A 16,272-nucleotide genomic window follows, 5' to 3' on the forward strand; every position below is an offset into this window, starting at 1 on the left:
AACAGTTGCAAAAGGAAAAATATTGTATTATTCCACCTATATGAGGTCCCTAGAACAATCAATTTCATAGAGACAGAGAGCATAAGGGTGGTTGCCAGGGACTCTGGGGGAGGAGGGCTGAGTTTCAGATTGAGATGATGAAAAACTTCTGGAGATGGATGGTGGTGATAGTTACATAACAATGTGTGTGAGCTTAGTGCCACTAAACTGTACACTTTAAAATGGTTAAAATTATAAATTTTATGTTACATACAGTTTTCCATAACAAAATAATTTAGGTTTATTTAATTTACAGTGACTTATAGGAGAGTAAAAAAATGCGGTTATTATTAGGTATTTTGAGATGGGGATAAAGAGAAGGAGGGGATTTCAATTATTATAAAGGAGTCTCAGGGCTATTTGAACATATCATGGAAAAGCCACCTGCTTCTCCTCATCATTCTCTTTGTTTCCAGGTTAGAGTCTAGCTCATCTCCGACAGTTTCCAAAATCACTTGGGCAACTTCCCACTTCCCTGTGCCCAAGGATGACCTGACAGTAGGGCAGTGGTTTCCAGAGTGGTGGAACCATTTCCATTTTTGAACCTGTACTTACACTTGCCTGCACACACCATCTTCAGATGGTAACAAAATAAATCCAAACAAGTGTTACCAATTTTGGAGATGTGGAAACTGTAGATAGCTGCCAGATGTGGATGGGAGACTTCCCCATAAACCTGCTAACGATTTTAAAATGTTCAAGCCAGGGTGGCTCAGTGGTTGGGCATCTGCCTTTGGCTCAGGTTGTGATCCTGGGGTCCTGAAATTGAGTCCCTCATCAGGCTCCCCACAAGGAGCCTGCTCCTCCCTCTGCCTATGTCTCTGCCTCTCTCTGTGTGTCTCTCATAAATAAATAAAATCTTTAAAAAAATGAAATGTTTGAACCATATGGATATATAAACTATTAAAAAGTTAAATTAATTACAAATAAAAATGACTAATTTGCATTCTTTAAAAACAAAAGACACTAATTTGATGACATTGCATCTGCAGATTAGAGCTGGTATCTTCAGTTGGTCTGCATGTCTTAGGTCACCCTGCAAGATGAGTGAAGGCAGGGGAAAGCTATTGACCTTCCAGCAGTGAGTGGGGGAAAACTCTAGTCTTTTTGTAGCTCCCAGAAGGGGCAGAGCTGGGGACCTGGAGGCAAGTGAGGTTGGCCAAGAGAACCAGGTGATCTACAAGGGTGCAGAGGCAAGGCAGTCAGGTGTGGGTGGCAACCCCAAGAGCATAGCCAGAGCTGAGCCTCCTATGGGGCCCTCCAAGAGGGCAGCAAATGCCAAGCCTCCAGCACACAAGATAGGAAGCCCAGAGCTGTACAGCACGGTATGGAAAGGATGTCTGTGCATGGGGAGCTGTGCAGATCATTTAACACCCAGTTGAACATCTGCTAGGTATACGAGAGCTTCCATATTATGATGTGGCCCTTTGCAGGGGGGTCATGTATAGCAGGGAACACAGGGCTGTGCACAATTGTTCTCATCTACAGCAACAGGTGCTAGGATAGAATGTGCTTGACAGCCAAAGAGGGCCACAGTCCCATGGCTGGGCTGGCTGGGAAGGGCTGACAGAGATGCTGCCTCCATGTGGAGCATGAGTTGGGCACAGAAAGCAGGGTCCAAGCTTAGCAAATGTGCTGGATAAAATGTCAAAGACCAAGAAAGAGATTAGAAGAAGAAGGGCATGTTTGAAAACCCCTGCATGGGAAAGGCATTCAGCTGGTTTGGTGGATGTGGGAGTAGAACCATAGAGGCCAAGTGCCCTTGAGAGAACCCTCAGTCCAGTGGTCATAGCCTAGTGAGGAGCTCAGGAAGCAGGTGTTCTCCCTGGAGTCTGAAAGGGCAGGAGCAAGGGCAGGGCTGCTTGAGTCTCCCTCCTCTTTCTGCTGATTTATCTGGGAGACTCACTCCTATCAGGGACCATTCCTCAGCCAGAACAGATGGCCTATATTGAGTCATAGGAGCCATTTAGATAGAATCCACATTGGGACATGATTCCATCCTAGTAAAACCAAGAGAGCCCTCAATAAGGACCATCCGGAACCATTCTCCAGACCTTTGAATGTGACCTCTGGAGGCAGTTTCCTTCACCACAGAACAGTTATGGGAACCTCAGAGGTTAAATTCATGGTTATCTGAGTTTAGGGCTTCCTAAATCCTTCCTGTGGCTCTAAGAGATAGAAGTATTTTTTTTTAAGATTTTATTTATTTATTCATGAGAGACAGAGAGAAGCCGAGACATAGGCAGAGGGAGAAGCAGGCTCCACACAGGGAGCCCGATGTGGGACTCAATCCTGGGACCCCAGGATCATGCCCTGAGCCAAAGGCAGGCGCTCAACCACTGAGCCACCCAGGCATCCCAGTCAGAAGTATTTTAGAAGAAAATGTCAATTAGTTTAGGAAATTTGGGGTTCCATAATAGCAAAAAAGTTTGCTTCATTGCATGACTTCTCAGAGCCTTTAATATCTTAATATGCACTGAGACTCTCCAAAATGAAAAGAGACTTTGGAGAGCTGCCCCAATTTAATTCACATAGGGTCATTTTTTTGAGAATGTCCAAGCCCCCAGGGGCCCAGTCTAGAAGTTTAAAGAATGTTGCTTGCAGGCAGATGCGATATTGTAAGAGGCAGCATGTGAGGTAGGGACTCCTCAAAGCAGACACCACTCCTCTTGATCCCAGTGGCTTAAAAAAAAAAGAAAAAAGAAAAGAAAAAGTTTAATTCCCCCTCGGGAAGAAAGAACTAGGCATGATGAGAAAGGAAAACCTCAACCAATCAGTTTCTTGGGACAATGGAAAATTTGGGACTAATTACTAACAATCTCTTTAACCAAAGTGTTCCTTTTTTGCTTGCCTTCTGAGTCAACTGGGAAAGAAATAATTAACTTTAAAAAGTAAAATGATTCAGTCATGAGACAGAAGGAAATCCTGTCATTTGTAACACCATGGATGGATCCTGAGGGCATTATGCTAAGTGAGATAAGTCATACTGAGACAAATACCATATGATCTCACTTCATGTGGCATCTGAAAAAGTTAAGCTTTTTTAGACTCTCAGAGAAACAGAGCATACAGCGGTGGTTAGCAGGGGCTGGGAGAAATGAGGAGATGTTGGTCAAAAGATACAAGCTTCCAGTTGTAACATTAATAGGTTTGGGGGTCTAATGTACAGCATGGTGATGATAGTAATCATTCTGTGCCATGTACTTGAATGTTGCTAAAAGAATGGATCTTAAAAAAAAAAAAAGAATGGATATTAAATGTTCTCACCACAAAAAAGAAATGTTAAGTTTGTGAAAGGATGGAGGTGATAGCTCATACTATGGCAGTAATCATCTTGTGATTTATAAATGTATCCAATCAACACACTGTACACTTTCAACTTACACAATGTTATGTGTCAATTGTATCTCAATAAAGCTGGAAAAAAATAAATGTAACATGGATCTCTAGAACAGAAGAAAGGATATTAGAAAAAACTAAGGATATCTGGATGTAGTCTTAGTTAATGAAAATGTATTAACATTGTTTCATTAATTATAACAATATACCATAGTATATATGCTACCATATAAATATAAATATATACCACACATATATTCTTATTTCACAGTATAAATGTACCATAATAATATAAAATATTGATAATAAAAGAGTACAGGATATATAGGAACTCTCTATATTATCTTCTCAATTTTTCTGTAAATCTAAAACTGTTTTAAAAAATAAGATCTGGGGCACCTGAGTGGCTCAGTGATTCAGCATCTGCCTTTGGCTCAGGTGGTGATACCAGGGTCCTGGGATCAAGCCTGCACTGGGGTCCCTGCATGGAGGCTGCTTCTCCCCTGCCTATGTCTCTGCCTCTCTTTCTGTGTCTCTCATGAATAAATAAATAAAATCTAAAAAAAAAAAAAAAAGATCTATTAAAATTGTTTAAAAAATAAAATGCCAGAATCTCTCCTGATGTTTCCACACTTTGCAGAACTAGCCTTTTTTTTTTAAGATTTTATTTATTTATTCATGAGAGATACAGAGAGAGGCAGAGACATAGGCAGTAGGAGAAGCAGGGTCCCTGCAAGGAGCTGGATGAGGGACTCAATCCTGGGCTCCGGGATCACCTTCTGGATCACACCCGGAACAGAAGGCAGACGCTCAACCGCTGAACCACCCAGGCATCCCACAGAACTAGCCCTTAACCAGTCTAAGCTCTGTGTGCTCATACTTGTTACCCTTCAATGCTCCATAGCAGCGTGCCTTGGCCTGTTGTTCAGAGACTTTTCAAGAGATTTTTATCAAAAGATTAAAACTCAAAGTCATTCTGCTAATTGAAACAAAGATTCAAGTAACAAGGGCACTCTATTCCCAGAACGTTTTGCTTAAACTGTACTGAGATTTACTGGATGCGCCTAAATTTGTTTTGAGTGCATTTTTGCTTTATGGGTTCCTGCAACCAAATTGGGGAAAATCCAAATTTTAGTAGCTATGAAGCATTACTCAAAAGAGATGAGACTGATAGATTATCTTGAAGACCATTAGGAGGTCTCCCTCTCCAGTGAGGCATGATGCATGAAATATAAATAACTTCTGTGCCAGGTGTCAAGAGAGCACAGCTTGTAGAACGTTTATATGCTCTGAGGCATCTCGCAGTGCTGATCTGTGAGAAGGCACAGCTGACTTTATGAGGCTCATGCACATCCTTTCATCTCCCAGAGATCTGTTCTTATGCGTCAGCTCCTATACACCAAGTCACACAGAGGTGAAATAACTTCTTGCCATGGCTCCTGCCCAAATTTCTTCTCAGGAACACAGATATCTTAAATGAAGAAAAGTCCATATAACTGGACTCATATTTGGGGAGATTTGCCACTGCTACACAGTAAAGATTTAAGAAGCATGAGCTGCAACTTATGTTTGGAATTTGGAAGTACACCATTAGGTCCTACCAGAGGGCAGAATGTTACATTCAGACTTGAATGGATTCCAGCACTGTGATGCACTGGGGCTCCTTACATGTGGTTGGCAGACTTATAGATGAATGAGATGTCAAGAATTTTGTGAAAAGGAAAACCAGCTCAGATAATGCTCTTTTTATGGAACTTCCAGAAGCTCCACCCATGATGAGGCCACTCCACAGCAGTTCCAGGCATACTATTCTTCTTTGCCCAGACTGGTCCTACCAGTTCTTGACATTTATGCCATTGAGACTTCCACAAAGCTTTGACATAATTGATTATTTCCACAGCAAAGTCACTGGTTTTATTTTCATTGTGGAGTTTATTCTGAAAATTTTAAAATGTTTAATATTTGGCAGGTTTTTCATCCATGTGCTTGTTATCTTAGCTCACATCATCTGCCAACATTGCAACATAATCCACTGCCAAAAATAAATAAATAAAAAAGAAGAGAAAAGAGAAAAAAAATGAAAAGAAAGCCGGTATGATCGGACAGGAAGCCACAGTCCACTTGGGATCCTCTTGATACCTTCATGTTGGACTCTCCAGAGCTTCTGTCCTCCATTGCAGAATGGCCAGCAGTGAAGGCATGCTAAGAACTCCAGCTCCCACAAGCCTGGAGCCATGTGGCACGGGGAAGGGTTATGTAAAGAAGTTGCTGCCAATTTTCAACTGTTGATGGGGCCAAGAATCCTTTGGAGAGAGGCTACATATTTTGACCAACTTGGCTCCAAAGACTCACCAGGACGGACCTCTGCCTTCCAGATTCCACAGCCTGTGTTCCAAATGTTTGAGGATCGTAGTTCCCCCAAGTGGAAAACCCCACTTTATCTGTCAGTCAGTGGAGAATCTACAGAAAAGTAGTTTATAAAGAGTTTATGGTTAAATAAATAAAATCTTTAAAAAAAAAAAAGAGTTTATGGTGATCAAAGCATTGAAGACCTGTAGGCCTCTGCCTAATCTAGTTATTCTTTTATTTATTTTTATGATTACCTTTGATAACAATACCAAAGATTTTAAGTTCCTCTCCCTCTCTACCCTTTTTCACTTGCAGAGGCGTTGTTCAAAGAAATATGAGTTTAATTTACAAAGCAAATATATATTTTAATCTACCACCTCAGCTTCTTTATTTCCAGGAATTCTACCAATTAAGTCATTCAAAAGTCAGCACTATCTTGTGTTTTTTTTTCTAAGATTTTATTTATTTATTAGAGAGGCAGAATGAACAGTGGGGAGGGGCAGAGGGAGAGAGGAAGAGAGAGAGAAGCAAACTCCCTGCTGAGCACGGCTCAGGCTCAACTCAACAGATGTTGGCAAAGATGTCAAGAAAAAGGAGTACTCATGCACTGTTGGTGGGAATGCAAACAGTCACTCTGGAAAACAGTATGGCGTTGCCTCAAAAAGTTAAAAATAGATGCCAGGCTCAATCCCAGGACCTAGAGATCATGACCTGAGCCAAAGGCAGACACTTAACCACCTGAGCCATCCAGGTGCCCCACCACTATCTTGTTTTAAAACATATGTAAACAATCCAGGGATGTGGAAAGTGGAAACTCACCTCTGGAACCAATCCCAGGAGCAATACTTTGTTGCACAGACACAAATCTTATGCCAAATAAGACTTTGAGAAGGAAGGTACTTGGAACAGGACTTCCAGGTCAGGATTCACACACCTGTTGGCAAGTACTTGCCTGAGCCCTCAGCATCCACAGGTATCTCTCACCTTGCTCCCTATTCCCAGTCTGATCTTTCCCCTTCCCCACCCATCATCCCTCCTGGCCTGGGAACTATGCTTCAGTTCACAGGGTCTGCTGACCTGACTGAGGTGCCACTTATCCCCCCTCCAGCTTTTGTGTAAAGTACCTCCTTTCCTCAAATCTGCCATCTAGTTTCCCACTTAAACAAGTCCAGCTGAAACACCTCTCCTCCTCTGATAAGTCCTCTATCCCTTTATATTTTCTTACTGCTTGGCAAGTCTGATTAGAATGCTTCCTATGGTCTGCCTTGTATTTCAAATGTGTTTGTATAGGTGTGGCCTCCCCCACTAGCTTATGAACATTTAAAGTCATATCTGAGTCATTCCCATACCTCTGCACAGCACAGAAAGGGTGTTATCATATCAGGGTGATATCTGAAAAGGGTTAGCATCCAAAATGTATAAAAACTTATACAAATCAAAGACCCAAAAAACAAATAATCCAATTTAAAAATGGGCAGAAGACATGAACAGACATTTCTCCAAAGAAGACATACAGATTCAACAGACACATGAAAAGATGTTTATCATCATTTACCATCAGGGAAATGTAAATCAAAACTACAATGAGATATCATTTCACAGTTGTCAGAATGGCTAAAATCAACAACACAAGAAACAAATGGGTGTTGGCAAGGAGGTGAAGAAAAAGGAATACTGTGCACTGTTGGTGGGAATGCAAAAGGGTCCAGTCACTTTGGAAAACAGTATGAAGATTTCTCAAAAGTTAAAATAAAAAACTACCTTATGATCCAGCAATCCCATTACGGATATTTACCCAAAGAATACAGAAACACTAATTCAAAAGGATATATGCACCCCTATGTTTATAGCAGCATTATTTATAATAGCAAAGATATGGAAGTAGCCCAAGTGTTCATCAATTGATGAATAGACATAGGAGATGTGGTATATTTATACAATGGACTATATTTAGCCATGAAAAGAATGAAATCTTGCCATTTGCAATGACATGGACGGAGCTAGTAAATAGAATGCTAAGTGAAATAAGTCAGAGAAAGACAAATACCACATGATTTCACTTATATCTGGAATTTAAGAAACAAAACACATGGGCAAAGGGAAAAAGAGAGAGAGAAATCAAGAATCAGACTCTTAGCTATGCAGAACAAACTGAAGTTCACCAGAAGAGAGGGAGATGGAAGGATGGGTTAAAATAGATGATGGAGATTAAGGAATGCACTTGTGCTGAGCACCAGGTGATGTATGGACTTGTCAAATTACTATATTGTACACCTAAAACTAATATAACACTGTATGTTAATTAACTGGAATTAAAGTAAAAACTTTAAAAAAGAGAAAGGGTGATGTCAGTGGTGAATTAAATTGAACTATGGATAGCAAGGAAGCAAGAGGCCAAGGAAAATAAGTGCAGTTAAATGACAGATGACAAGAGAGTGGAAAAGATTTGCCACTTTAACACAGTCACAAGTTCATCATCTTATATGAACAAGCTTTAAAAATAAGGAAAAGATTCGATTTTAAAAATGAGCAGAAGATGTGGAAAGTTCACAGAAATAGAAATGCAGATCACCTTTAAACATGAAAAGACGCCCAACTTCACTCCTAGTAACATTAATGCAAATTAAAATTATACTGACTTATAGACATCTAACAGACCACTCCACCCAATAGCAGAATACATATTCCTCTCAAGTTCACATGGAACATTGTCCAGGAAAGACCATATGCTAGTCCATGCAAGAAGCCTAAATAAGTTTAGAGGGATTGAAATTGTACTAAGTATGTTCTCCAACCACAGTGGAATTAAATTCAAAATCAATAACAGAAATTTGTGAAATTCACAACTATACATACACTTATGCAATCAATGGGTTAAAAAGTCACACAAAAAATTAGAGATGTGGGGCAGCCGGGGTGGCTCAGCAATAGTTTAGCACTGCCTTCAGCCCAGGGCCTGATCCTGGAGACCACGGATCAAGTCCCACCTCAGGCTCCCTGCATGATACACACATCTCTCTGTGTGTGTCTCATGAATAAATAAATAAAATCTGGGATCCCTGGGTGGCTTAGCGGTTTGGCACCTGCCTTCGGCCCAGGGCATGATCCTGGAGACCTAGGGTTGGAGTCCCACGTCAGGCTCCCTGCATGGAGCCTGCTTCTCCCTCTGCCTGTGTCTTTGCCTCTCTCTCTCTCTCTCTCTCTCTCTCTCTGTGTGTCTCTCATGAATAAATAAATAAATAAATAAATAAATAAATAAATAAATAAAATCTTATAAATAAATTAAATAAATAAATAAATTTTAAGAATCTTTAAAAAATTAGAGATGAACTACTTTAAGATGAACAAAAATGAAAACACAATATACCACAACTTATGGAATATAGCCAAAGTAATGTGCAGAGGAAATTGATACCTTTAGACACCTCTGTTAATAATGAAAGACTGCAAATCAATAATCGAATCCTCAACTTTATAAAGCTAAAAACGGAAGAGCAGATGAAACTCAAATCAAACAGAAGAAAGGAAATAAGACTAGAATGGAAAGAAGTAAAATAAAGAATAGGAAAACAATAGAAGAAATCAACTCAACCAAAAGTTGATTCTCTGAAAAGATCAGCAAAATTGACAAATCCTTAGCTAGATGGACAGAGGGGTGGGTATGAGAGGGAGAAGACTCAAGTTACTAAAATCAAGAATGAAAGAAGAGATACCACCACTGACCTAAGAAATAAAAAAAGATTATAAGGGAATATCATGCCAACAAATGGAAAAAATCCAGAAGTATTAGACCAATTCTTTCAAAGACACAAATTATTAAAACCATCTCAAGAAGAAATGGAAAAGTCTGAATAGATCTATTAAAGAAGTAAAGAGATTGAGCTATTAATTTTAAAACTTCCCACAAAGAATACATCAGACCCAGATGGTTTCTATGGTAAATTCTACCAAACTTGTAAAGAAGAATTAGTACCAATCCTTCACCAACTCTTACAGAAAACAGAAGAGGGTGAACGTTTCCCAACTCATTCTGTGAGGCTGGTGCTACCCTGATCCAAATACCAGACAAGGGCATCCTAAGAAAGGAGATTCAGACCCAAACTATATACAGACACAACTTCTTTTTTTTTTTTTACATTTGTTTTTATTTAAGTTTGATTTGCCAACATGTAACACCCAGTGCTCATCCCATCAAGTCAGACTCAAACTATATCTCTATATACAGTTTCTTAATAAGATTGGCAAACATCCCAACCTTTCACAATATATTCTGTAGATGAGGCAGTGAGGAAACAGGAACTCTCAAAAAATGTTGGTAGAAACACATAATGATAACCTGTAGGGAAGGGAATTTTTCAATATTAGCAAAATCACATGTGCATTTACTGTTAATTCCAGCAACCTCTCTTTTAGGAATTTAGCCTAAAGATTACTGGAAAAATGCCAAAGAATGTGTGGCATGGCTTTTTGTTGTTATGAGATCTATAAAGACCGAAAGCCACCTAGTGTCCGTCTAATTGAATCAACTTTCATGCATTCACCCAAGGATTTGGTGTATACAGCTACAAAAAGAAATAAGAAGTGGCTAATTAATTCCCAGGAAAAGTGGAGATGTAAAGTACTCTTCCATTTACGCAAAAAGAAGGAGGAGGGACATATATATGGAATTAATACCATACACTAGTGTTTAAAAATGGAAAGATATATGTTATACTTTACTTGTAGAGAGGAAAGGACAAGGAGGAGAGAGAGATACAGTAGCCAGATACTTCTGGATAAAACTTATCTGCAGTTTTGGTTTTGTGATAATAAAAATGTTTTACAAAATTAAATTGAAAACCCAATTCCTAAAAATCCAAAGGAAAATTAAATAAGTGGACTCAACCATGTATCAAGTTTACAGAATAACCCCATGGAGAAGAATCATTTTAAGTAATTTTAAAACTCTAATAGGATATACCTAAGGTCAAAATGAACAACAAAATAGTGTCTTAAACTGCATTTAGTAATTGTATTGTTAACAGTAATATTGGCATTATTGCTCTGAAACTGAACTTAGGATAAAGCAAGAGACAAATTATGTTAATGTCATTAGGAATAAGACTCAGCATAAGCAAAAAGAGACACAAACATAAGATCAGGATATTAAGTAAATAAGCTGTGTTTCTTTTTTAAAAGATTTTATTTATTTATCTGAGAGAAAAAGAGAGCACAAACTAGAGGGAGGGAAAGAGGGAGAGAGAGAAGCAGACTCGCTGCTGAGCAGGGACCCTGACGTGGGACTCGATCCCAAGACCCTAGGATTGTGACATGAGCCAAAGGCAGCCACTTAACTGACTGAGCCACTCTGGTGCCCCTGGTGTGTTTCTAAATTGGAATTGGAACTATCAATATTAACTAATGATGCATTTTCTCTTATATATCTTATATATTATATATAATTGTATATTGTATACAATATGTATATTATATATATGGACACATATAAAACATGACCATTCTGCCAACTGCAAGGACTAGAAAACAATTCAATTCAGAAGCAGATACTTCTTTCTAAGTACCATTTCCCACTAAAATGATATTTAGAAATTCTCCTTGGACAAATGGCCACATCCAGGTCTTGGCCAAGAATTGTACCAGATAAATGTGAAACACCTTTTTGTTCCAGAGAGATAGTCTTGGAGACTCCTGGTGTTGTGCCAGGATTCAAGAACCCATGTGAAATTGGAACAATTTGAGCAACAATAAGGAAAGTTACCGCTGTGAACTAAAATGCACCAAGTACACTGAGGGGGGCACTTGATGGGATGAGCATTGGGTGTTATTCTATATGTTGGCAAATTGAACACCAATAAAAAATAAATTTATATAAATAAATAAATAAATAAATAAATAAATAAATAAATAAAATGCACCAAGTATGTTTCCATGAATTCATGTATGTTTCATGAATCATTCCATGAATTCATACATCCTGACACTCTGAAAAAAGAAACATATGAGTCACCTTGGAATGATGCCAGGGAATCAAGTCATTACTCTGGAAACCAAAACCTTTTGCCTTTCCTGTGTGAACCACACTAACCCCTTTGGTCAGGGGAAGTTTCTCTTCATAAGTGAATTCCATCGAGTAAATGAAGAAGAAATGGTAGAATTGAGGATCACCCTTTTGCAAATTGTATTGATACAAAGGCTCTAGGCGATCATCATCAAGATTCCCCCAACCTCACAAAAGACAGACAAGCAGATATGAGGTGCCTCCTGATGGAAGGACACATGTCACCAGGGGGCCTTGTGAAAAAATCCTTTCTGAATCCAAATGGGTCTCAAGATCTTACTATTGGTGAGGAAATGCAGGGCACAGAGCAGCAAGAGAAACACCATGAACTTGTCTCAGGGTCTCCTCTGAGGGGGACCCAAGCCAAGACCCCGGACATAGAGTGCAAGTGCTGGCTCTACCTTGGGTTGGCTACCTGGTTGCCACTGCCTCCTCAGGGGTCCATACAGGTGACCGCACAGGACACTGTCCTAGCTCCTCTCACCAACTGTGATCATAGGCAAGTTATTCCCAAGGAGCCTTGGAACCTTTATTCCTTACTCAGGTTAAGAAATGCACTACCTCCAAGGCTGGGTGACTGATTGAGTAGGTCACTACACAAGTGGCAGGACCTGGCACCAGCTAACCAGTACATGTGTCTTCCTCATCACTAGTGTTAGTGCTATTATCATTGGTTCAGAGTGCTCACTGGACACCTAATAATCCTCGCACACTAACAGCATGTCCGCAGTTCTTGTGCGTTGCTTCCTAGCACCGGGTTCTTCCGGGTGTCATGCCCAGAGGAGGAGACATCTGAAAAATGGGAATTCTGCTCAGGATACCCTCCCTCTTATGGCTCCAGCTCAGCACCAGTCCACAGGAATATAAGGTATGCCACAGCTGTGAGCCATAGATAGTATTTTAAATTCTCCAGTAGCCACTTTAAAGAAGTGCATAGAAGCAGATAACAAAATTAATAATACATTTTATTCAGTCCAAAACACCCAATATATCATCTCAACATGCAGTCAGTATAAAGTCATTATCACCAGTCTTGGCCATCTTGTGTGTTGCATGCTTGGAGCACGCTTCATTTCAGACTGGCTGAACTTCAAGGTCTCCATGGGCAGCCACATGTGGCTCGGGCCACCATGTTGTACCTGGCAGGTCCAGTTGCCTGCCTCATTGTGCTGCCCCAGAGAGGAGGGTTGCTCACTTTTGGAAGGCTCAGGATCTCATTCTCCCTATGTAATCTGACCTCAGAAAGGGCCTCTTTGATTAGTGACAATAGTGTCCATTGGTTGGAGAGGCACTGACTGGCCGCTGGGCTGGGGCTGCTCATTGGCACAGTGTTCTGTGCCAACTTTCATACTTTGTAGCCATGATGGAGCACGAGTATGCTGTGAAAGATGGCAAGACACTCACTTGCCACCTGGGGCTTCTCAGCTCCCCCCAGCTTTTTTCTTGATTCCCTAGGAACACCCCACCTCTATAATTCTGTCTCGACCTGTGCCACTCAAAATACTGTCATTGCAGATCCCTCTGACCCCTGGGGGAACTCTTTCTAAAAGCTGTGAGTCTATCTAGAGCCAATCATGAGTTTACAAGGGAAGACAATGGTGGCATTGGTCCAGAGTTGCTCCTGGGTGGGCACCTCTCTGTCCCCAGGCTGTGTGCACCAGCAAAAGATGGGCAGAGTCACCCTTCACCCTCACTGGGCCCACTCTCCTGGGACAAGGTTGTCAGCCTCTGGTGGGCACAGACCTGAGGGAAGCTCAGAACTCCCTCTCACAAAGGACAGACTCCCTCCCCAGAAAATGGCCTGGCTCACCTGCCAGGTCTAGCATCCACCTCTCAGGTCAGAAGCTCCCTGAGCCCACTGAGTGTCCTGCAGGTGTGGGGTTCGCCTCCTGGGGGGCATGGTCCCATGTTCAGGCTGCATCACCACCAGGGCTCTATGGCACCAATTTACATCTCTGCTCCACTTCACGAGCTCAGTCAGAGGCCTGTGTCCTCATCTGTAAAATGGAAACTGCCTTAACTTCCCCTGCATCCAGCCTGTCTGCATTTCTGTCCACTCTTCTGGGAGATGAGGGAGGCAGCCCAGGAGACCCACAGGTGTGTGGGCAATCCGGCCCCCTGCCTAGAGGGTCGTGCACAGAAGAATTTCCAAGTTTGGGTTTTCTCTTTCCCACTAGTCTGAGAAAGCTCATTGAAAGCTGGAAAACCATGCACATCCCTACAGCATCCCCCCCATGGTGGTTCTAGGGAGACTGAACATATGGGTCATGCAGGCTGCTGGTAGTGTGGGGACAGTGGAAGTTAGGAGCACCCGGATGGGGACGAGAGTCATGTGGGACTCACACTGCATTTGTAGTGAAGTTCACCTCGACCTCTGGCTCAACCTCAGATGATTTGAGAAAGGATTACAGATGATTAGTGCCATGTGGTGCCTTCTCTGGGCTCCCTGGGGCCCTGGCACTGCCCGCCTGATGAGGGGCTTCTGAAAGAACGATTATGTCCAATTGTCTCAATTATGCAAACCATGCTGACATTTCCACCAGGGAAAGGACTGGCTGGGGGGAGGGTCACTTCAAAGGGAAAGTTCTAGCTCCCCCATCTCTCTCAGATCCCCAGGCTGCTTTCATGGGATCCCACACAGAGCAGCCTAGCAACATGAGGCCCTGGTTTCCTTTCCTGGCCTGGGAGCGAGGTCACGGGGCCATCGCCTCACCAGGATCATGAGGGCCCCGGCACGGGCGCTCACATGCTCCTCATGTGGACTTCTGCTCTTAAAGGGTGGGCTCACCTCAGCCAGCTTCCTGCCTGGTCAGAGAAGGACAGTGGAGGAGGCCCAGCTAGACCCTCTCCGCTTGGCCACTGTAGCAGGTAAGCCCAGGTTAGGGCTAAACTCAGGTGTGGGTTAGCTCAGGTTGGGGAGCCTGCTTCCTGGGGCCGCTAGCTCCTCTACTGCCAGCCAACCAGACAGGGGTGTATCCATTCTCAGCCCAAAAGGCCTCCTGGCTGACTCCGTAAGGGGAGGCTAAGCCCTGCATCAGCCGGCCAACACCAGACTCCAATGTATGGAGACTCCCTCACAGCTGGCTTCTTAATGTAGGTGCTGGGGATCTGCAGAGAAGCCCCAGCTCCAGAGCTCAGGCTCCTCGCCTGTCACTCCTTAGCATCTTACCCTCTGCTCCTTTGCTTCCTGGAGAGTGTGCCTCTTTTTGAGAGCTCTCGTGATTGCTAAAGTTCTTTGGGTTGGGGGTGGTTGGGCAGAGGCTTTTTCAGCTGATATTCCAACTATTAGATAAAAACCCAGGGAAAAGATAGATTCTACTACACAGGGCTGTAAAGGGAGGTGGGGATTCTTTCTCACTGCAGTGAGGGAATAGAATTGGTTTCTGGAAGGCAGTGCAGTAGAATGTACCCAAGTACAATTTTTCATGTAGAGATGGATCCATTCTGAAGGAATAATCCTGAAGGGAAGCCAAGATTTACATAGCATTGTTTCCTGCAGTGAGACACAAGAACAGTCCAATGTCCAAGACATGGGCACATAAATCATGGTCTATTCACAAGATGAAATATAATGCAGCCATTTGCAAAAGGACAGAGAAAAATGTATGATGAAAACGTACAGTATGGACATGTTTTTCATTACACACGCACACACGCACACACACACGCACATGCACACACACACATCTGTCTAATCTACTCACAGAAAAAAAGCCTAGAAATACACTGAAATTCTATCTGTTGTTATTTTAGGATGAAGGCCATCTGGGTGATGTTTATTTATTCCTTGATACATTTCCTCTTCTTCCTTTACTTTAATCATTTTCTATGACAAATACATTTTCGTTTTGTTACCAGAAATTATACGTCTTTAAATTTTTTGTCTTTTTTTTAAAGCCTTAGCAAAAATTAGCAGAAATAGAGGGGTGCTTGGGTGACTCAGTTGGTTATGTCTGCCATCAGCTCAGGTCATGATCTTAGGGTGCTGGAGTGGAGCTCCCCATGTGTCAGGTTCCCTGCTCAGCAGGGAGTCTGCTTCTCTCTCTCCCTCTGCCACCCCCCCCCCCTTGTGTGGGCTCTCTCTCTCTCTCTCTCAAATAAGTAAATAAAATGAGACAATTTGCTCTGTCTGAATTAAATATTTAGAGAGGAATTTAAAAAGGACACCAGTCTCTCTGGGAGTAGACTTTATAGAGGTTTGACTTTAAGGAAAGATTGTCTTTGGCAATCTTCACCAACTATCATTCTGTACACTATCTAATAGTTTTAATTCATGGCATTTGCAATGGTATTTATAGCATAAATTGGCCACTGTCTACAATGTATCTCCGGCCCCCAGAAAATGTAATCGAAAACATCAACTTATGTTGAATGTGTTTAATGTAATTGTTTGTGTTTTATTGGTTCTTTTCTAGGAGAAGTCTGGAATTTTGTTTTGTTTGGCTCTTTGCATTCTCATTTATTTGCTTTGCAAAGTTGTTAAGTAC

The 16,272-nt window shown here is 41.7% G+C and overlaps 1 protein-coding gene across 1 annotated transcript in view; it reads left to right on the forward strand.

Annotated features, from left to right (window-relative positions):
• Nucleotides 1-11,976: 11,976 nt before the first annotated feature.
• The window catches only part of TRPM1 (transient receptor potential cation channel subfamily M member 1), a 101,095-nt gene continuing 96,799 nt past the window's right edge, over nt 11,977-16,272 (forward strand). Inside the window, exons 1-3 of the mRNA XM_041751111.1 lie at nt 11,977-12,284; nt 12,537-12,666; nt 14,563-14,653. Coding sequence (XP_041607045.1) covers nt 11,977-12,284; nt 12,537-12,666; nt 14,563-14,653 — 529 coding nt within the window. The remainder of the gene's footprint in view (nt 12,285-12,536; nt 12,667-14,562; nt 14,654-16,272) is intronic.

Source organism: Vulpes lagopus, chromosome 4, assembly GCF_018345385.1.
Source record: "Vulpes lagopus strain Blue_001 chromosome 4, ASM1834538v1, whole genome shotgun sequence".
Classification (NCBI taxonomy): Eukaryota; Metazoa; Chordata; class Mammalia; order Carnivora; family Canidae; genus Vulpes; species Vulpes lagopus.